General features: G+C 42.2%; 1 protein-coding gene across 3 annotated transcripts in view; it reads left to right on the top strand.

Moving 5' to 3' along the window:
- The window catches only part of LOC110975847 (integrin alpha-9-like), a 32,039-nt gene that overhangs the window by 7,190 nt on the left and 2,244 nt on the right, over positions 1-22,605 (top strand). For all 3 annotated transcript variants that reach the window (XM_022228687.2, XM_022228693.2, XM_022228702.2), the window contains 20 exons: positions 8,506-8,640; positions 9,657-9,749; positions 10,771-10,913; positions 12,708-12,845; positions 13,285-13,393; positions 13,810-13,904; positions 14,198-14,334; positions 14,822-14,979; positions 15,090-15,253; positions 15,933-16,082; positions 16,449-16,528; positions 17,097-17,241; positions 17,430-17,528; positions 17,684-17,853; positions 20,056-20,233; positions 20,714-20,821; positions 21,064-21,189; positions 21,421-21,543; positions 21,699-21,803; positions 22,025-22,144. In XM_022228687.2, coding sequence (XP_022084379.2) covers positions 8,506-8,640; positions 9,657-9,749; positions 10,771-10,913; positions 12,708-12,845; positions 13,285-13,393; positions 13,810-13,904; positions 14,198-14,334; positions 14,822-14,979; positions 15,090-15,253; positions 15,933-16,082; positions 16,449-16,528; positions 17,097-17,241; positions 17,430-17,528; positions 17,684-17,853; positions 20,056-20,233; positions 20,714-20,821; positions 21,064-21,189; positions 21,421-21,543; positions 21,699-21,803; positions 22,025-22,144 — 2,576 coding nt within the window. The remainder of the gene's footprint in view (positions 1-8,505; positions 8,641-9,656; positions 9,750-10,770; positions 10,914-12,707; positions 12,846-13,284; positions 13,394-13,809; positions 13,905-14,197; positions 14,335-14,821; positions 14,980-15,089; positions 15,254-15,932; positions 16,083-16,448; positions 16,529-17,096; positions 17,242-17,429; positions 17,529-17,683; positions 17,854-20,055; positions 20,234-20,713; positions 20,822-21,063; positions 21,190-21,420; positions 21,544-21,698; positions 21,804-22,024; positions 22,145-22,605) is intronic.

The raw sequence follows: 22,605 nt of genomic DNA, 5'->3' as shown, positions 1-22,605 counted from the left end.
TTTTTGGGGGGGGGACTTGTCTACATTCTTTGACACCCTCCAATTTTTTTTTCCAATCCATACGGAGACTTGTGAGTGAAAACTTGTAGCTCAGCTCGTCATGGCAGCTTTGGCTTCTGCTCCCAAGCTTTGAGATTTTTTTCCGCCTGATTTTGACAGATTCAGGTCATTTTGTGCGTGTTCATCACATCCTGTACTTATGGTTCCAAGCTTAAGTTTTTTATTGCTCCATTTGGTTTGTGCATTAAACATGGTACGAATGGTTCAGCAATTTGTTTTCTGCTAGCGTGCAACTTAGTGCTGTTTTCCATATGTAACAGTGTTGTGAAAATGTTCAATAGAGCACTTTCTGCAGATGGAGAATAAACAGATCTCTCTTTGTTTTTTCTGATGTAACCAAGGCCCTTACACTATTACTCACGTTTTGCCTTTTGATGAATTTGTTACTTTTACATGTAATTTAAAGTCCAGCTCAAAAGGCTTTTAGCAGTACAAACTTTGTACAGGAGTCATCTTTGAAAGGTTTGACCAGGTACATGTGCATTTCAGTCCGCTGTTGAGATCTAGTGTGTTCACGTAGGTTGGTTTGTTGCTTTCAAGAAACAAACCTTATTCTTCAGTTGTGGAGGGATTTTTTGTGTGTGGTGTATTAGTTCATCTAGGTTGGAGCGATTCATGGACTGACTTTCCGATTTCTTGCTTGATTGTTCATTGAGTGACTTGGTAATTCAGTGGGAAAGGACAAGACTTGCAAATCTCTTAAAACTGATAGCCTACACTGCACATGTATAAATTGATGCATAACTGTGGCCCGCTAAGTCTGTATGCCAGTTTAAAATGTGCGAGCCTGTTCCTTTTGTGTGTCAGTGAATTGAATTGATTGTAGTTTCAAAGGTACGAGTACACAGCGGAGGTGACTGTTACCTCTGTTGATCGAAGCATTGGCACCTCGGCATTGGACCTGTGCCAATGTGTATCCTAGGGGTACCGGGAGCGGTGGGGACGAAGGGGCTTTGTGTCCTGGGCAAAGGTGCCGGAAGTTTTCTCCTGCATCTGTGTTTCCCGGATGGATGCCTGTGGAGATTTTTTATTACTAAATCATGCCAGCCCGTCAGTGTTGACTTCATTCAGATTTGCAAAGAGGCTGCTTTCAGTCACTGGGAAAAAGAAAATTGAAAAGTAAGAAACGAGAAAGGGGAAATAATTGGAAGAATTAAAAAAGAGAGATGAAAGTGTATGGAAATTACCAATTTGCGTGAAAAAACCTCAAAATTGATATTCGCCTACTGTACTGTTAATTTTATCTTGTAAGGGGATGAGTGCTTTGCCCACCGAGGGAAATTCTCCCACCCCAGAAAAGATTCAAATGGTTTACCCCTCCCCCTCCAAAAAATAATCCTGATGAGGTCTGCCATGGTTCAAAACCCTGTTATCTCAGATGCCTTTTGTTTCTAAGAGGTTGCTATTGCCTGAAAAAAGTACGACAGGAATATCGTGAACCCAACCCACATCTGACACTGACTTGTAACCGCTTGCCAAGTAAACAAACTTTATAGCTTTCCTGTCTAATCTCAGGAAAAAAACACCAACTCACCTGTGTTTACATACTGAAGCATTTTTCCAACATACCAACCCATCACCGTAGAAAAGGTGTGGGATGTTGTTGATCCATGTGTATATAATTATTGAATAATAATCCCTGGAATATTCGTCTGCAATCCCCTGAAGGCAGAAAGGTTGTGAGACATGGGCCAACGGTGAAGTGACAGGTGTGTACCCACACTCGAGTGTGAAGTCTCCCAGGTTTTGGGGTTGTGGCCCCCCATCCTTTCAGTGGTGAGGGGCAAAGTACGAGGGTTGTAAAAACGCTCTCCCTGTCACTCAATGCTGACTTCTTCTTTGTCAAGGGGAAATGGAGCATTTGTACTGGAATTAACTGCTCTGGTGTCAAGGCAGATGGTTTGGGTGAAGGTCACTGTGGATGGGCTGCCTGTGACTACTCCGTGAGGGAAAAAAATTGTGCCGGGGAAATTTTGGATGCAAAGTGGGGGGGGGGCCGGTTTCAGAGATGCCAATCAAATGTCTGCGTGCTGTGCGGGGTATTTTATTTTAAAGTGGCCTCTTTTTGCATTCTGTTTGGACAGAATCTGACATCAGCTGGGGCCAATTTCAGAGAGCTGCTTAAGCACAAAATTTGCTTAAGCAGGAAAAAACTTTGCTTAACAAACAAAGGTTACCAGCTCAAACTCTATCTAATTGTCATGCTAACCAAAAGACAGCTAAATACGATCCCAAAACAATTTACATCACATGGAGTTTTGGCTGGTTACCTGATTTATGAAGTAAGTTTTTTTCGCGCTTAAGCAAATTTTGTGCTTAAGCAGCTCTATGAAATTGGCCCCAGAGACTGTAATACAATATTACATTGATCTGTAGAGAGTGTTGTACAAGTACTGTATATATATGAAATCGTATTCTTCATAGTGAGCACTGTCATGACTGTAGGGCCGTTGGACGTGAGGAAATGATGTCATAGTTGTTGTGGCATAACTAGGAAGAAATTTCTGAGACGGGGAGATGTTCCCCAATGCCAACCAAATGATATATGTTTATGTGTTGTTCTTAACATGACGTGATGTCAACTGATTCTGTCCTGTGTGCAGGGGCGTAGCTAAGGGCGGGGGGGGGGATGGGGGCAAGTAACCCCCCACTAAAAAACAAAATGAATGGATATTGACCAAGGCTAACAAAAAGCTTGCCCCCAAAAACCACTCCACTGAAAACTGGTACCCCGCATAAGATGCTGGTGTCCCCTTGTGCCCCCCTCTAGTAAAATCCTAGCTCCCCCACTGCTTATAGGATATGAACATTGGAAGTTTAAAAAGTTCACGTCCTTCAAATTAAGATAGTTCGGAAAATGTGCTAATTTGTGCAAAATTTGTCATGTTCCTACACATGCATCAGGAATGTACCCGTAGTGGTGAGAGTAATTTCATGAGGATGGAACATACCATCGCATGGAAGTCGTGATTTTGGACTTCGTATGGATATGAAGTATTCATTATTTGTTTTCTGCAGATTCTGAATGTATCCTTGCATTGAAACGATACAGCCTGTCATGTGACTCACCTGTCACGTGATGGGGTTTATTCATTTGCATAAACACTTGTAATTGAAACATCTACTATGTTCTTACAAGTTGTCATCCTGGTCTTGCACTCATTGAAGAGATTTTGGAGCAGTGTATTCTCATCTGGTATTTTTTTAGTCTTGGAAAGTCGCCAACTTCTAAAGGTAATGTGCATTGATTGAGTTCATAAAGCCCTCATGACTGAACGCTGTCACAGCGTGCTACTGCCATCCACCTGTCGGAGTTGTCTGGCAGCAGATCTGGGCTTGTGACCTGAGGCTGCCCTCACAGCTAGTCCAGCATCCTGCCAGGTTTCCAGACTAGCCTGACTGTCTGTACACCATGACCAGAGGGGTCAATTCTGGACCTTTCCTTCCCCCCGTGTCACTAGGGAGTAGAATGGGCAAACCAGACTCAGTCAAGGTTTGGTTTCAGCTTTGCTGCTGAGATAAGGGAAGGAGGGAGGGAGGGGGGGCGAATACATGGAGGAATGATGAATCTTAGAGGCTAGTTGGTATCTTGCTAGAGTACAGGCACAGGTTATGTTTTGTGTCCTGTTATAGGAAGCCTCCTCTCTGTTTGAAACCAGTTACACTGCAGTGTGACTCACTGGCAGCACCTTGGTGACCGCTTCGCGGAACACTTGCGCAGTGTGCCAACAAACACCTGGTGTCACTGTTGCGCAGCACTTTTGCGTGCCGCCACATACCCTCTGTGACGTAAGCGTCTGCATCCTGCGGAAAGCGTCATCTGATGTACAGCGTAAGGAACTGGAGTAGCATGTCATTTTTTAACTTGGGATGTTGCATCCAGGTGGGATGAACATGAATTTTTCCGCGTTCATTATGAACTGAATCTGCTGGTTCTGAAGAAGGTACTCAGTTACCGAAAGCTCGGCAATTGCATGCTTCAAAGCATTGATTTTATATTATATTCTTGTCAATATTCTGATCATAGTGCTACGCAGCCCTTCCATATTTTTCATGAAATCATTTTGTACCTGGAAGAAGGACTTAGGCGCTTATGATCTTTTGCCGGGAAGCACGATCACTCCAAAAACAACTTTCCCGGCAAAAAGACGTATGTATGCAACTGTTTTATTTCAATGAAATATACAGATTTCTTTGCAAATAGTTACAAAAAATTTTCCCAAGTCATTTGATAAGTTGTTCAAAGGTTGCTTTTTGCACAGCCTGTGTTGATTTTGTAGTAAATTTTACCCGTTTTTACGAAATAGAGAGTGTTCTTAAGCCCTTTTGCCGGGAACTTTTTTTTTCTGTTGTAATCATGTATTTCATCGTGTGCCCAGCAAAAGGGTGTGAGTGTTGTTCCGCCCTTTTGCTGGGCACACAATGAAGTACAGTAGGTCAGCGCTCATCTTTGTACTCGTACTCGATCCCAATTCACTGTTTTGACCCACTATCCATCATTCCACTCTTGGTAATGTTTTTAAGTTAGATACTGTAGTTGTGCAACTTTGTATTACCAAAGATTTCCCTATCCATAGATTTGCATTTATGCTTGTATTAAAAAAATGATGGAAAGTAAAGTTCCTCTGTAAAAGGATAAATTAAAAGTAGAGTTCTAATAATATAATTTGCAGACTTTAAGATTGAACTAGTGAACTTCTGTCCATTTTAAAAGCTAACCTCGCCAGTTTCCTTCAATGATTTTTCAGATTCCCTTCCCTTTCTTCCATGAGATCTTGTCAATTATCGGCGCCTGCAGTTGTAGTTCAGTTGCTAATTCACTTTGTGAGTGAAGCAACTGAGGAACACTGAATATGGATATGGTTGAGTGGTAAAAAATACCGAATTGATGTCTTGATATTTGTGGCCAAGTTCTATTTCCACCGTTGCAAGTTAAATGAACAGCTCAGCAGTCAGGGGCACAGAAATTATCCAGATAAATTGAGATTTTTTTTTACAACGAACAGACTGTCTGTGCCAGTACTAATTGACCCTGCAGGACTCGCCGAGAAGGCCAGGAAGTGAAAATGGAAATAAACAACTACGGAAATCTCACATCCTACCCTCCAGCTTGTTGTCATCCACGTTGCCCTGTCACCAAACCTATTCATGGCCACTGCTGGCCTTTATTTTTAGTCTGTGATCTTTGTGAACACATTCTCTTGAGATTTGATGATTCTCTGGCTTCCCTTCAACGCAGCCTCCCCCCCTTGCCCCAACAGTTCCTCTGACCTTCGCCTCTCTGTCCCCCATGCCATCAGCTGCGGTCTTTTCCTGCGATAAGGACAGACTTCATAGGCGTGAAATGTTTTTGTGATAGGGCTGTTTTGGGGGGTGGGAACTTGGAAAAAGGTGAATACACGGGGTTACTCCCAAGTACATGTACCTGTGCAGAGACAGGCAAGGTTGTCTTGAAAGATCCGAAACGGGTCACTGCTTTTTCCCGGAGTTGTCCTTGATTCTTGTTAAAGTATATTGCAAACAAAATCAAATTATGTCACACTGGAAACAAGTCTTGTCAGTAAAGCCACAATCACCTCTGGAAATGACTGGTCCAGCCTAAATGAATAAATGCAAGGTCGCCATGCCAAGGGGCTGATGTGTATGGCCATATTTTTTTTTTCAGCAGCACTCTTTCTATTGAGTTTCCCCTTCCAGAGGGAAACAAGCCTTTTGTGGGTGAGTTGGACAAGGGCATGGCTTTTGAATAACCTCCCCCCACAGCACCCAGTTTGTTACACTGGTGGCCCATTGACCTTAAAAATCCATTGTGATTTAGGAAGGATATATGTGCCTAGCCACAAAAAAGGTTTTGATGGTTTCTATAGAGGGCTCTATAGTGGAAAGTTTTGTGTCTGTTGGCATCTATTATTTATTTTCCCTTTCTGTCATAAAGTGTGTTGCTATAGAAGTGTGGAGTTAGTTGGTACATGAGCGAGTGAATTTTTCCTTGACTCTTTATGAAATGGATTTTGTAAAGGATGGTGTACAGAAGGAAACCCTAGGAAAGCCAAACCAGACAATCGAAATTCAGAATCCTCGATGGCAGCACACAAGCTTGTAAGACTGCATACATGTATTTTATTGTATGCTAATTACTAGTATTGTTGCTTTTATCAACAAAGTCTTTGTTTTTTGTCCAGCATTTCTGCTTCCTTGATCCTGAAGTCAGCTTCTGTTCCCCTTGTCTTTTTGCAGTGAACTTGGAAGATCATTGAACGTTGAGATAACATGCTTTGCCCAAGTTAGAAACGAAAGAAAAGCTGCGAATGTCGTTCCAATCCTGGGCGCCAATGTGCCAACCAAACTTCCTAGACAAACAGAGCTCCGTTCCAAGACTTGCAGACTCTACATATATTTTGTACATGAACCATCCGATGCCGTTAAGTCCTTGCCCCACACACAAGTGGCTACAAAACTGTATGATTTTTCCTCCACTTGGGAAAAAGGACAGATTTTCATCAGATGAACCTGCCTTCAAATGAAATACTTCTGCATGTGAATTGGCACTAGAGCACTTGGGGGCTGGGGGTCATGAACTGGGAGAAAGAAATCGTGATAGCAACCGGTGTGAATGCCCAGTTGCTGTCAACTTGCTGTGCAGCTTGACCTAGTAAGACTTTGAAGAACAACTCCAGAAGAGCTCCATCACATCTGACAACAGTGGCACGGTGATCTCTCAAATCTTCTCCTAATGGGTTGAGCTGTGGTACTACACTTGTCAAGCTGCCATCAATAACGTGGTTTTGTGAAAGAAAAAGAAGCATTTCTAGATGGGTTGTAATTCACAAGTTTTGAAGACTGATGACATGAAAAGCTTGAGGAGTGCATCATAAGGCCCTGACTAGCACACTTCTTGCCAACGATGAACCAAGTTTGAAACTTTCCAGGTATCGAAAAAAAGTTTTCATACAAGCCTTGTGCATAGCGCTGTTACGACCTGACCGTCCAATTCCCGAAACTTGAACCCTGTCCTGTCCTTCATCATTGCTACCAGTCTGTAAAACACCTCCTTTCTTCAGTAATGCCAAACACATGTGCACTAGTATTGTGACTTTGGTATTGATATGGGATTTCAGCAATCATATTTTGCTTCAAGTAAATATGTCAGGTAATGTTTACATCGGGTTGAAATAATTGACATGCTTCATGTGCATGTCAACACAATTACAGCATAATTTTCAACCCCTGAGGGTATTGAATGCCTCGTGGGGGCCTGCTAAAAAGTCAGTCAACTTCATTCGGTCCGGGAAAGAAAGTAATAACATTTATCAAGAACTAAGCTAAAAAGTAAAACAAAAACTATGCAACAAAACTATGCTCCAAACAAACAATTCACAAAAGAAAAACAGCAAGTAATTTTTGTGTGTGTATGGATGCATCAAAAATGCATGACTTGTCGTCTGTAATTAATGAAATGGCAAATAGATAACGCAATTTGAATAAAGGCAAAAGAATTTTGTTATTTAAAACCACATACATGTAGGATTGTCTGGAACTTGATATCAGATAATAGGACCCTTTCTTGATAACTAAACTTACTGTTTGATCAACTGGACTTTTACAAATGTGGCGAGTGTTTGAATCCAGGACTGATCCCCAATGTTGTCATTTAGTAACTTTTCACAATCTATTTAGGAGTGCTGGTCATTTCAGTGGTGAGTAATTGTGATGTTGCCTGGTTTTACTCTGAATTACGGAAACACATTCAACTGGGGACGGTCTTTTCCTTGTCTCGCTGTGTGTCACATGTCATTTATTTCTCACTCCTGATTCATGTTGGTGGCATTCAGGGGATGGAAGGGATGGGACAGCATCCTTGGTTGAGGTTTTGCTACTCCTGTGGGGAAATAGAGATTCATTCCCCAACCTCAGTGGCGTCAGGGTTTAAAAAGGAAAGATGGGCTTAATAGGGAAAAATGGCGGATCAGTTGGTCTGAGCTACAGGCTGTGGCTTCATTGAGGGTGGCCTTGATAAATTTTGTACTCTGTGCCGCTGAAATTGTTCTGTGCTGCTTGAAGCTGTTGTCTTTGGTAACTCTGGAAGGGGATCCTTCTCCCTCCTCGTGGTCATCATTTCTACAATTTCACTTTAAAATATTCTTTCACTTTTATTCTAAATCCTTACGTACCTTGGCGTGGTAGAAAGACCTTGTGCATATTATGTAACAGCTGTGTGCTCATCCATTCTTTTTTTTGAGCGAGTTTCATTTGATTAAAGATCTTGCTTCCATTTTTCAATCGTTTGTTTTCAGAACGCGCTTTCATCTCTCCTTTCCCTTGTTTAATACCGCTTCCTCTTTCTTGTTTCCTTAAACATTTTTTGCTGGAAACTGCATCCCTCACCTTCACGATGCAGTTTCTGACTGATGTTTCCTGTGTGGTGCATTTTCTTGTCTTTGGCAGAAATCCAAATTAAGTCCGATGCCAACGGCAGAGGCATCGCTTGGCACGGATGGTGCCAGGCTGGTTTCAGCGCCGAGTACACCGCAGACGGAGAAACCCTGATGGTAGGAGCAGTGGGATCCCTCGCTTGGCGGGGTAGGTTTGAGTTTTGACTCAGAGGAAGAATTCACGCCAACAGCACATTTTGGCCCACTTACATTGAAAGTGCGCACCCACGTTATTCTGCACTGCAAAATATGCAAAGTGACCTCAAGCATGTATCCATCACCTTATCTGCCTTGAGCATAAGCACCCCCTCATGGGTTTGAGTAGAGGCATGCTTGTTGGCAGTGTTCACTTTGTTGATAGTGATGTGACCGTAAGACGTGCATTTAATAGTCGTTCTCGAACCAGCGCAATTGAGTTCCGACTAAAGGAGCCTCTGTTGATGGGTAATTCCAGAAATTAGGGGTCCGTTTTTTTCCATATCCCTGTCACATCTTACATGTGATTTTGTGAGTTCAGAACACATTTTCTAATTTCCAAGATGATCAATTAATGCAAATTACCTGCCAGACAAATAATAATAGTTTGAAGTCAATTCCGGTGATATTTCCATATCAAATAATAAAGGTCAGATATAATTTCTGGAATGACCCGGCTAAGAAATTGCACCATCTCTTGGTCCAACTTCAGGCTTGTAGGGTTTGGTTATTGCTGTTGAAGAGCTTGGAGCTTGACAGCCAATTTTGGTTTTGGGGGTGTGGGGGAGGGGACCAATTACCTCAGAGCTAAAATTGAGTGCAACGTGATTCAGGAGTTCCCTTTTATATTAGGCACACCTTGAGGGTTTGGCATTTGGCTTAAGGTGAGGTCGGAAGAAGGCATGCTTCCTTTGTTGGCGAAGTTTCAGAGAGTGACACACCAGCCATGATTTGCCAAAAAAACAAAGAAAGAGAAAAAGGAAAAGATCACCAGAAAACCTCGAGGTTGTGTGGCTGGCTGAAATAAAACAATGACTCCTCTTTCATCTACAAGTATTTGTCATGCACTTCTGACTGTAACACCAAACTTGGCATTTTCCACAAACCAATAAATGACACAACAATCTCCCTTGCATTGCCTGTCATTTGAGTAGGATCTCATTTTCTCTTAAAATCTTTGTTTTGTAGGAAGTGTTGTGTCTATTGATAACACAAACGCTATGAGGATGTCTGATGTGACTACTTGGTACCCGACTGGGGAGGAGGATGAAAGTTACATAGGTATGATGTAAGACAGGGAAAGAGGTTGAGAGTTGTAGATGGGTATGATGAAAGAATATGTACGTGTATGCCATGTGGACTTAAGGAGTACAATGGTGTATGCGAGCTCTCGTTTGTTAACCCTAACAGTCTCGAATCCTCCAATTTCACTATGATTTTACATACACCGTAGGGGGTTAGGGATCTATGCTTTCTAAAAATTGCAAATAGTACCTTTTCCCCCAAATGTGTCTGATTGAGCTTTCGTTTCCATTTTCTCTTAAAAACTTCCCCAAATTTCATATTTTGGGTGAAAATTCATATTGCAGCTTTAGACTTGAATGTTTACTCGAACCTTTCTCACGGGTGACTTTTAAATGCGATGGTCTGGGTACATGTGCTATTTGCTGCTGTTTTTTGGCGTATATGTGTGCCTTACAGTTTCTGAAGAGAGTCACAGAAGTTGTTTTGTTGCCAAATTTTTTACCAGCTCAGCCCAAGAGAAGTGCAGTAAACCCGGTTTTTGTCTGCTTATCCTGATAAGGTCAAATACCTTCTACATGTACATTTAAGCGACGTGTTGCTAATCGCAAAGACAGGAAACATTCTCACGATTCCACCCAGCCCTGGTTGGGGGGGGGAGTGACTGTATAAGCACAGGCAGGATACAGGAGGCAGCCAGATAGTCAACTCCTCTTAGGTACTTGGAAATCTGTGCTTGGCGATAAGAAACAAACTGAAGACCAGTGTTCAGGATAGAAAAAATGCAATCTGATTATTGTTCACTTAAAAGGATGCAACATTCCATCCGATCTCGGCTTACAGTTCTTCGAGCACGGACCTCTATTTTTGTCTTGATTTGCCCACAATTGTTGACACTCCTGGTTAATATCAAGTTTTACTCTTGTATAAATAGATCTTTTCTTTCTTTCGTAAGCAACAGTCACACAAAAGTAATGATGCCCGTCAATTTCCAGAAGGGATGGCCTTAATAAAACTTTTGTACAAATTTGTTGGATATTATTCTTTTTCTTTGGTCAAGGCTATGCTGTAACCTCGGGTAACTTTGTGTCGAGGTCAACAACCCAAGGTGCTGCGGGGGCTCCCAGAGCTTATCAGAAGGGCAAGGTGTATATCTATGATCTACAGGACTTTACACTTCTGTCGCAGGTGGTCGGCGAAATGGTAAATCTCTGATTAGACATGCACATAGTTGGAGCTTTGATGCAAAATCGCATGTACCTGCAGCTGTGATAGCTGTTGCTAGAATGTATCATGTGACCAATCTTCCTGCCTGAGTTACTGTCTCATCTGGCAGAGTCACTTAGGAGTGGCCGAAACTGGTTTTGAGTTAAAACGAACCACACAGTCAGCTGCCCTACCCATGATAGCTTCAGTGTCATACTGGCCAGAGTTGCCAAGTAAAGTAGCATGAATCACAGACAGGCTGTCAGCAGTGTGAAACAAAAAGGATACACATTCCAAAGCCCCAATAGAGGGTTTGCATTACTGCCATCTTGCAGGCCAGTGCTTTTGGAGTTTTCCCTGTGGAACAAAAGAACTGCCCTGCAAGATGTAGTGTCAAGGTTCTTGTGGTCATGGAGAGAGGTGACATCCTGGAATCATGTTGTCGGAAAGAAAAGTTCATGAATGATGTAACGGAAAACTTATGTAAATCAAGATCATGCATGGGTTATTTTTGATGGGCTGCTTTGAGATAAAGAACTTTTTTATAAATACTACTGATGACACCACATTTGCTTGTTGAAGGGTTCCCACGGCCCGGAAAAATCATGAAAAAGTTATGGAAATTGTGTTCGTTTTCCAGGCCTGGAAAAGACGTTGAACTTTGTCAAAAAGACTAAAGTCATGGAACTTCTCAAACACTGTGTGATTTCTATCATCAGAAAAAGTGCACAAAATGTGTGATTTTATTTTCTAATTTGAAAGTCTGAATAGTCCAAGAAACTGCATTATTGGGTCATGTACCAGTATTTTCTTAATTTGGTTATTTAAAAGTCATGGAATTGTCCTTTAGGTGCAGGAATCCTGTTATTGGCAGAGCATAGGATATTTCAACAATTCAACAATTTGACATGCACTGTCATTGTCCAGCTGCCCACCTTCAAACCACCTCAGTTTGCAATTCAGTAAAGCACCTTCCACAATTTTTTTGATGCATTCATGAATGGTTTTGTTAAAATTAAATTTCTTTTCCTAATAGAGTTCTCAGATCTCGGTTTTTAAGCACACTAGTTGGAGCCAGTTTGCATCTGGATCACAGCTTTGAATCTTTACTGATTAGCATTGCAGCTGGTGCAGAACATTTCTTCCATCACGTGTCTCCGTAGAATATGGACATGTTTCTGTCAAAATAACATGAAGAATAAGCTCTTGAAATTAATGGCCTTTCCTGAAGTAGTTTATAAGTCTTGACTCAATCACTTTAGTGAAAGCCTCTTTTCGTGTATCTGGGTTCCTAATTTTGAGGTCTATGTTCCTCTAATGTACTTTACCGTTGGCACACAATGTGCCATTGATTTCCCAGCACCAGCCTTGGCGGTATCCAGACTTTCAAGCACTTTTCGTTAACCGATCAGAGGCTGGTGATTTATGCACATGCTCGACTGAGATGCCGAGATAGGAATCATGTGGCCTGCTAGCAATATGTTGTCACTGCCTTGTAAATTTGAAAATTACTCTGTGAGAATTGGATCCCATCATTTTGCCTGGAGTGGGATCTGAACCTGTGATCTCTTGGACCCTGTACCGGTGCTCCACCGACGGAGCCTCCTAGCCCCATGTTGCTTGTCATCCTGATTTGTCCCTGTTTTTATCCACGAGCTGGTTATCTCCCTTGGTTGAACATCGCTCTGGTATTACACAGGTTCTAGGTTCGAATCCTGCTTCAATCAATTTCTCTTTCCGATGTCCATTCCCCACCATGCTTTGATTAGTCGATCCCGTCTGTCGTTTCAGATGGGTACCTATTTTGGTGCAGCTGTGAGAGGGATGGATCTAAACAATGATGGTTTGACTGACCTTCTTGTAGGAGCACCGCTCTACTCTGTAACGCAGGATGAAGGCAGAGTGTACATATACATTAACGATGGTAATGTAAGTATGGGGCTCTACATTGTCTAAAGTTTTTTGTTGACGCCTTGCCAATTTCGACAAAAAAAATAACAGTGGTTACATTTCCTGTGATGGTGTATACATTCAACTGTGATATTTTTAGGAAAATTGAAATTCAATGCATTTTAAATTTTGGAAAGCAGGGAAAATACCTGGAAAATCCAAATATTGCCCATGAGCCAAAAGTTATGAAAGATTATAATTTCCTAGTGTGAAAGCCACAAATTCAGGCAGGGTTTTTCCTCAAAAAATCACTTAACTTTTCTTTGAATTATTTAAAATCACAGCAAGATTAGATTGAAAAATTCAGTCTTCCCCAAATTTTTCTTGATTTTTTTCTGTGAAAAAAGGATTGAACAAGAAATATTGAGTTGGACCAATGGAAGAACTAAAAATAAAAAAAATCTTTGAATCGTTGCAGGCCATCATGCGAAAGTTGCCTGACCTACTGTCAGGCTCCAATGCTGCGAATGCCAGGTTTGGGTCTGCCATTGCTGACTGCGGCGATCTAAACAGAGATGGCTTCAACGGTGAGATCATGTCAGGTTTTAATTGGCTCGGCAGTTGTCTGGATTGTTGCACTGACTACCTAGACAAAGTTTGTCATGAGTTGAAGTTGGGTGGAAGGTTTTCACAGGTTGATTTTTTTTTTCATGTTGTTGTGGTGGAGGGGTTAAGAAATTGGGTTTCCAGCCATTGGCCCTTGGGTTTGGGAGAGGGCACTTGGATATACAATATAAATAGTATTCGTTCTCCTAGAGTTAGGGTGCATATGCCTATTGATTTGGCGTAATGATATCATGTAGAGTACTGCCAAACAAATGATATTGAGATTTCTGTGTTTCTTTTTTTTTTATTTTCCTTCTTGAGGGTGGCAATTTCCCTGCCGTAGCCCATAGACTTCAAATCTGGTGTCCTAAGTCAGAATCCTCATTATGTGTTACAGATGTTGTAGTCGGTGCACCCTTTGAAGATGACACCAGCGGTGCAGTGTACATCTATCATGGTGGGGAGATGGGGCTCAAGACCACCTATGCTCAGGTGTGTGCAGATGTGACCTAGTTTTATAAACTGACCCCTTTCCAGAAATAGCTACATGTAAATAGTGCAGCTTCTTTGACAGAAATGCCAACATTCTTTCATAGATTGTTGTTGTTTTGCGTGTGATTTACATTGTAAATGCACAGAGAATCCATTAGATTGTTAGAGTTACAATGTAGTAGAATTTTGTGCATTATTTTGGTTACACTTTAAAAAATTCCGTGTTTCCTCTGTGTCCTTCAGAAGCATTAATCTAAGTACTTTTCTTTTTGACACCTGACCTGACCTTACAGAGGCTGTCTGGGCATTCCTTCATCCCACACCTCAAATCGTTTGGCAGTGCGATATCGGGCGGGGTAGACATGGATGGCAACAGCTACCCGGACCTGGTAATTGGAGCCCATCTGAGCAACAAGGCTGTGCTGTACTTGTAAGTGTGTCCGTGACTATTGTATCAAGTCCAGCAATGTACGCTTGATCTTCCAACCGAGTCCGATTTGTGGTAAGCGGCGAAGGTTGCTTAGTAGAGAAGTATACGCTCAGCACACAATCTGGTTGCCAGTCAAGTTCGGATGCGATGCATTGTTGACATTAACTGGTTTCCAGCAAATTTGTGATAAGCAAGAACATTGACAAGCTATATTTTTCTGGAACTGCTGATCCAAACAACAAATCCAATCAGCAACCTACCTGCTTGGACCCTTGTACCTCATTGAAATTGTAAGACGCTCCACTTTTCTTGTTTCACTTCATGTGGACCAGGATCACGCGGTGGAGAAGAGCCGAATATTTTGGCTCTTTTTGTACCCTTCCGAAACGTTGGGTCAAACCCTGGCACTTTTGCTATCTAGTGACATCTTAGCTGAGTCCGGTTTTCTTGAAATTCTCATTTTATTTTCGTTTGATAAAATGCACAGAAGCAGACCGGTCATTAAGATGGAGGCGTCCGTTGTCGTGCAAGGCACACCCATTGATCTCAACCGCACTGCGTGTCTGTTTCAGGGCCGACCGGTACCCTGTGTTTGGGTTCAACCTTGCTTCATGTATAGTGGCGTAGGTTTACCGAAAAATGTCGGTAAGTCAAACAATTGGAGTCACACCTTAATAGAGAATATTCATGATTTCAGATTTCAGTGTATTACTTAATTGGTGCGTGTTTACATGTCTGGTTTTCCACCTCCTCAGCCATAAATTTCACTCTGGAGGCTGATGGACTCAAGAGACAGACTGGTCTTCCGGGCCGGGTCACTTTTGTTGAGAACGGCATCCGTCGTGGGAGCACCATCTCCCACAACTTAGAGCTGCGACCGAATCTGCCCACGTGTTTGCCCAGGGAGGCTCATATTGATGTGAGTTCTCAGACATTGTTAACATCAAGAAGATGACGTTGGCATGTTTGCTCATGTACTGTGGATATCAAACAAGGTCACATTTAAGGAGAGGGCTTGCGTTGACACCATGTGGATGAATCTCTTTTAGAAGAGGTATGGTTCTGATAGGAACCAGTGAGTGGGTACTCAATGTTTCGAGCAGTGTGCTGTGGTCATCCGCTATCCACATGGTATCTCCACATGCCCTCTCCTTAGACTGTTCTCCACTGTACAAAGCTTCAGACTTTATAAAGGTCGAATTTCTTCAAGCCAAGATTCTGGGCCTACAGTGATACAATAACAACTTCGTTTGTTGTTTCCTCACAAAACTGTTACTGTCAACTCTAAACCTCACCAAGCATTAAGCACTTGTTAACCAGCCAAGCTGCCATTTGTATCATACTGACCCGTAGCTGGTGTCCCGATGCGCGGATGCTTTTGCCTGTGAATTTTGGCTGTAGCCAGAGATAATTGGAGAGTGCTGAGGCAAGCAACAAATTCCACTTAGCAACAAAAGTCGTCGGAGGACCAGTCAGCAACCAAACAAACAGCTTCGCTCACTTGTCCGCAACATTTTCTTGCTAAGCCAAACTTAGCTGCTCGTGTTTTTATATTAAAACATAAAATCATTTTCAACATTTTCTCCCCTGTTTTCTAGGTCAACATGAAAGACTACCTCAGCTCTCTGCCTTTCCGTTTGACCTTTGACATCAGGACAGCAGAAAACTCAGATGGTCCGCCGATAACTCAGTGTAGTGGATTATGCCCCATTCTTGATATGTATTCGCCCAGTAAGATTGTAGAACAGGTGAGATACGTGAAGATCTAAATCCACACGTTATCCCTGTATCGCTGGCAGATATCAAGTCAGAGTACAGAGTACAGTTATTCTCTGCTAGTTTTGGAAATTTGTTTCCTGCCGTGATGATCAAAGTTTGAATCCTGCCTGGTGTGTAATGTTTTCAGTTCCTACCTGATTCTAGAGTTTTCCCAAGAATATTTGTTACTTTCCAAAACTCAACAAGTCATCTGCTTTCTGCTGAAAGCCATTAAGACTCAGAATACCCGGTCTCTTCACCAGGATACAGAAACCAGAATGTTATTGGAGATGCTCCTCCTGTTGGGATTTCAAAGCCCTTGTTCGTATTACCATTTTATTTTTGTTCGCTTTCAGGTTGGTTTCATTTTCAACTGTGGTGAGGACTCTATCTGTGAGACGGACCTTCGCTTGCAAGCAGCGTTACATCCCGCAAGGTATGACGTACCTGCAACCTTTATTCATAAATTCGGAAGACAGTCTCCCTGTTCAGCAACGTGCAGCTTGACCGTGTAATAACATTTGATGATGCCCGCTGAGAAGCGATAATGCCTGCTGCATAAATCACGAGGTGGCACCTGAATACAAGACAATTCAAAAAAATGGGATCTGATTGGTCAAGAGTCTGTAAGCACACGGCTCGCCACACGCGCACCGATTGGACAATTTGCACAAAGAATAAACCATAAAATAGCTGGAAACTGAACGTAAAATTCTTGAACAAAATTGCTGAAAATCCATCATATATTGACATCTTTTGACTCTGACTAAAAAAGGTATTTATCAGAGCAGCTCAGGAGACTGAATGCTGATAATGCCCTTGGCTTTGGCTCAGGCATTCGCATCCATTCTCCGGAGCCAGTCTTAAGCGCACGTTTAAGACCAGCCAAGCACAGATGGATTCCCCTAGAAACACATACCACTAATGAATGAATTCCTGTACAGTAAAAAGACTCTTTAATTTTTGTCAATAAATTTGTGAACTATTTGTTGACTGTTTTGTAGGGGTACGTCTTACATATCCTACGGCAATGAGGAGAACCTGTTTGTTGATATTACGCTGACCAATCACGGTGAAGAAGCCCATTTGGCGCAGGTCATCATCACACATCCCGAAGACATCACTTTCGTCCGTGTGGAAAGTAACAGGGTGAGTCAGTACACGTATTTCTCCTCCATGAACAAAGCTTTCCAGAAACAAAGTCCGCTAGACTACGTTACTAAACATTAGACTACTTGCACCTTCATTCAGTGTCTGTATTTTAATTGTTTTGTGAGATCAAGTTAAAGTTGTCCTTTTGAGTTACCTTACTGAACTTTTTTTCCCTCCAATTTTAGAGGAAGGAAACGATAGTGCTCTGCGGGCCAGAAAAAGGAGAAAACATGACAGCCATGGTGGTGTGTGATGTGGACAACCCTATGAAAGCTTTTTCCAAGGTGAAAGATGAAGTTTGGTTTTTAAATCATCACTCTAAAGCTGTCTCTAAAAACTAATGAAGTATGTTGTAAGTGGAGGGATGTTTATGGTGTGCAGTACTGAAGTAGCTCCCGGTTCAAATTGGAGAACAATCTCTGATGTTCGTTTTTCACAGAGTTCATTCAGAGTGAAGCTCTTTATTCCGTCTTTGACGTACGAGACCACCAATGTCCAGATCACGGTAGAGGCCCGAACGACAAGTACGGAGGCCAACAGCACACTGCATGATAACAAGAAGGAGATGAGCCTGCCTGTCAAAGTCGAGGGAGACGTCACCATATCTGGGTAGGTGGTGTTTTTTGTTCTTAATTGACTGGATGGTTGGAGGTGCTGTTCAAAGTCCCAGGCACCGAGTTCTGGATTTTTTTGACATTATGATAGCATTTCTTCGTAGTGAAGTGTTGTACTGAAGCATTATACAGTGTTGGCTGCCAGTTTACAACAGAATGTGCACAAAGGCTCTGTTTCAGTTTATTTCCCTTTGTACTCACTTTTATTAGAGTGTACTTGATTAGAGTGTACTTGATTAGAGTGTACTTGATTAGAGTGTGAGGGTTAGTTCATATGTAGGCCAAAACAAAAAGCAAGGGAGAAAGTGATCAGGGCAAACTTTGGAAAGCTGCCAAGTTCACGGTAACATTTGCTGTTACCCGACAAGTGTAGTGCTCTTGGTATTCGTGGGACATAAAAATCAAAATTAATTCAGGGCTGTAATGCTAACCCCCAATGTACAGTATTCCTGACTTGGGCAAATTTTGGTGGGTGCCAAATTACATGTAGCAGTCTGTAGAGAACAAGGTTCCAGGGCTAATTATGGAGGTTTCGTCACTCCTGAAAAAAAAAAGCCAGACTACACTGGAGTGTGAGATGACCCATGTGGCCTCCAGCGTAACACAGGAAGTGATTGACATCCTTCACGTCTTCCTTTGTCATCTACTTCCGTTGCTGTCTTGGCTGGGGTTGAAGATTAAAGCCTGAACCCGTTGTTTTCATTGAAAGAGTTGTCTGTTTTTTAACATTTTCTTTGCAATATTGCAAGATGGTACGATAAAGACATTTGTAAAAAGGGAAATTTGAAAGACTGGTTTAGTCACAATTTTAGTTTTTCTGAATGAAATTTGTCTTGCGTCAGAAATTCCTGCTTGGAAATTACCCTTAGCACTGCCTCAGGTGTTTTGCTTGGAACTTCTCTAAAACTTTCAAAGAACATCAAGGAACATGTGAAGTAACAGGCTGGCTGGACAGTCCCAGGTCCATCACAGTCGAGCAACATTTATTGGATCATAGATCTGAGAGGATTAAAGGGGAAGATAAAATGAGCCCGAAGGTTGCAATTAGGAATGGAGGGCACTTCAACTTGTGTCAGGCTATGAGTCAGAACAAAGGAAGTGCAGTGGTTGGATTGATATCATGGACATTGTCAGATTGTTTTGTATTTGTCTGAAATAACAAATGAAAGTCAGACACATTACAATGGGTGGAAACCAGTTTGATGATAAAGAATTGGTCTATCTTAAAGACGCTATATCGTGGATTCAGTCGAGGTGCCTTTTGACATTTTTCAAATAGTGCCATCCAGCAACACCAAGGAAGTCCCAGAAGGTGGTAATTGTGCTGTCTTGTCCATGATTGATTAACGGTGGTAGGGGTCCGTTGCAATGACCTGACATGAGGTCAGGGGTGACATGTGCATTACGGTGCAATAAGAGTGCCTCTTTAAGGCATTGTTCTGTCTTTTGTTCGTGTAATTCGCTGGATATGCCAAATGTTAGAAATAACAAGGATTTCTAGTTTGGTCCAGCCTTCACATCCTTGAGGTTTTTGCGGGATTAGAAACAATAGGGCTGGAGGAGGAAGATATCAGTCATCGACCTTGGTTGACCTTGGCTGACCTTGGTTGACCTTGGCTGACCTTGGCTGACCTTGGTTGACCTTGGTTGACCTTGGTTGACCTTGGCTGACCTTGGCTGACCTTTTAACGAAACCCAGTGAACCTTCATCGACATAACTTTGCAATCATGTGGCACTACACGTGAAATCTTTGGGCTGATGTTAAAGGAATTTGGAAAATTGGATGATGGAAATGCATTTTGTGTTCAAGTTGAAATTTTTCAAGTATGAGAAATAATTTTTTAAATGTAGCAGCTCGTTCTTGAAAAGTTCACTCACTAAATATTGGTAAACCAAAATATCTTCCAAACATTTTGTTTTCCTGGAATTGGTTGGTCCCAAGTCCTCGTTCCTAGCATTTCATTGGATAGAGGTTTTCCACATTATGTAACACAGTGGGAAGGGGCATTTCAGGAAGTGTACCATGTTTGTGGAGGCATGTGCCAATGTTGGCAATTTCATGTACTCCAGAATATTGAAAGACTTCAAAGGCGCGCGTGTTTCTGCGCACATCTGCGTAAATTGAATGCTAGACCGTCAAAAGTCATGTGACTGAAAATCCTGTATCAGTAGTGTCCTTATGTTTTTGGCCATCAGGGTGACCCATCCGGCTGAAGTCATATTTGGTGAGAAAAAGAGGAAAAATCCAATCAGTGCTGAGAGGACTGGAGCAGTGGATGGGATCGCTGTCAACCTAGTGGCAAACTCAACAGGGTTGATTCAAAACGGAACCGACGAAGCCAGCATTGGCCCCAAGTTCAAACACATTTATGATGTGAGTGGTAGTTGGCTTTAGTACCTTTTGGAAATCCAAGAGAGTGAGATTAAAGATGTTATTGTATTCCTTTCTGTGCATTGCAGTCAAGCTTCATTGCTATCCCTGATCATGATGCCAATAAAACAGTTCCCATGCATGGCCTAACTTGGTGCCAAGAACTAGTGTAAATGCAGTAGTCTATTTGAGGTATGGCAGACACAAAAGAGGGGGCTATTCAGTTTGGGTAAAATCTTTTGTGTTCACTCCAAATTTAATAACCCACTTTAAATAGCGCCCTCTTTTTGTGACTGCCATGCTTCACACTCAATTATGATTACCCCTTTGGTACAGGTGTCTACATGTGCTACATGATCTCTGTCGATGTTTTGCTGAAGGACGTATGGATTACATTTCTGTTTGAATGCCTCTTGAATTTGACAACATGTATATATGAAATTTCTGCTGTTTGAAAGAGACCAATGACTTGATTTCCTGCAGGCACGGAACTTGGGCCCCAGCACAATCCCTTACCTGACAACAGTCAACATCACCCTTCCTTGGAAGACGAAAGAGGGCGACTGGTTGCTGTACTTCACTCACATTGAGGTGAGGGAGAAGACTTGGGTTGACTTAGGACACCACTCTATGTTAGAACCTCTCTTACAATTGCTCGAAATGACGTTTTTCCTGCCACGTTTAGCTTTGCTCTAGAACCGGTCACTACAAGGTTCAAGTGTGATTGGACAAACTTTCAGAAATGAACAAGTAATGAATCAGGTTGTCATAGCAATGATACATCTCAGGGTGATGGTCGATAACTTCATTGACTTTTATTTTTGTATTTGCAGTTAGAAGGCACAGGAAGATGTGAATACCAGCACATATTACAACAGCAGCATCAGCAGCTGGAGACGTACCGATCCAGTGAGGTCACCTCCAAGGGGAGCCCCCTGTCATTTTTTAGCTCTGGAGAGGTTGGTTAGGTTTCCAGTTTGTTTTTTCTGGTCAAATTTCAAGTTCAGACTTCTTTCTGGTTTCAGAACTAGGCTTAGAAGGATTAATTCCCGGATTAAAAAAAAAAGTGGACAAGCCATCTTGTTCAATATGGCGGGGTTACAACTTTTGCTTGGATCAGCTGAAATTTCTTGTTGTGGTCTGTTTCACATTAAATTTTTTTTGAAATGACATTTTTGGTTTTCCGACAGTGGATTGTCAATTGTCAGACGGCGCAGTGTGCCACCATTTTCTGTGTGACTGACAACCTGCGGATGGGCGAGGGTGCTGTGATTAAAATCCAGGCACGCTTCTATGAGAAGACACTGATTGAGGTGTGTGGTTAGAGCTCTTTGAGTGAAAAGAAATTATTCTGTAATACAGATTCTAATCATTTTCTGTTGCTTCAGCTGGATCGTGTTACTCTTCTCCAAAGTCTTGGTTTTGTGGACAATGTTTGAGAACGACTTTTGTACTTTTTGCCTTACAGTCTGGATATGACACAATCAAGCTTCGTAGTGTAGCAACGGTCAAAGTAGAACATCATAATAATGTCCATGTACAGCCAGTGAATGGCCGGCCAGACAGTATTGTGGTAAGATGACCGTGGAGTTCTCAAATAGCATCTCTTGGGGGAAAAAAACACAGCACTCTTTGTCTTTAATCTGCGGAGACTTTAAGGTTAAATTGTAAATTTGAAGGTGATACATTTAGAGGAAGTAGTCGGGGGGGTCACCTGCTTCTTGGGGTTGGGGAATATGAAAGTTGACTTTTTGAAAGTCTTTATACTAGTTGGGTTTTTGTGCCGTATTGCAGGTTCAAACCGTAGCGTACACTGAGTCGTCGGTAACCACGAAAGTTCCCAACTGGATTTTAGCAGTAAGCATAGTGGCTGGAATCGTTTTGTTGCTGGGAGTAATCTTGGTGCTGTGGAAGGTAAGATGGAGACAGGTTGTGGGGAACGGAGAGCAGCTAGCCCTAACCATTATTCAGTACAATACTCTGTGCCATCTCTACTGTTATGGGGGACAAGTGTCGATTTGAAGTCCAAGCTGCGAGGAGTGAAACAAAGCCTAGATATGTTTAAAAGGAATTTTGGGTATCGGAAAGGAAAACTGAGAGGATGTTAAGCATTTGCTTAGGAGTATCTCTTAATTTGGAATGGTCGCCATGTTCCATCTGAAAGGGCCTGTTCTTATTGCAGAGCAGGTGGCCATTCCACCGGGAATGCGGCATTGCCATCGGAAAGTTAGCTCAGAATGGTCCATCAAGTGGTGGACCGTTCCCGCTGGGGCCTGAATGTTCAATGGAATGCTAGTGTTCCGTGGGAAAGGTCCAATAAAATATGAGCGTGGTGCCCAACTTTTTAGACATACTCTTAGGAAAAAACACTTGAT

The sequence above is a fragment of the Acanthaster planci genome, linkage group LG17 (assembly GCF_054643075.1).
Source record: "Acanthaster planci isolate LZ-2023a linkage group LG17, COTS_SCS, whole genome shotgun sequence".
NCBI classification, from domain to species: Eukaryota; Metazoa; Echinodermata; class Asteroidea; order Valvatida; family Acanthasteridae; genus Acanthaster; species Acanthaster planci.
This window is presented reverse-complemented; position numbering and strand designations above follow the sequence as displayed.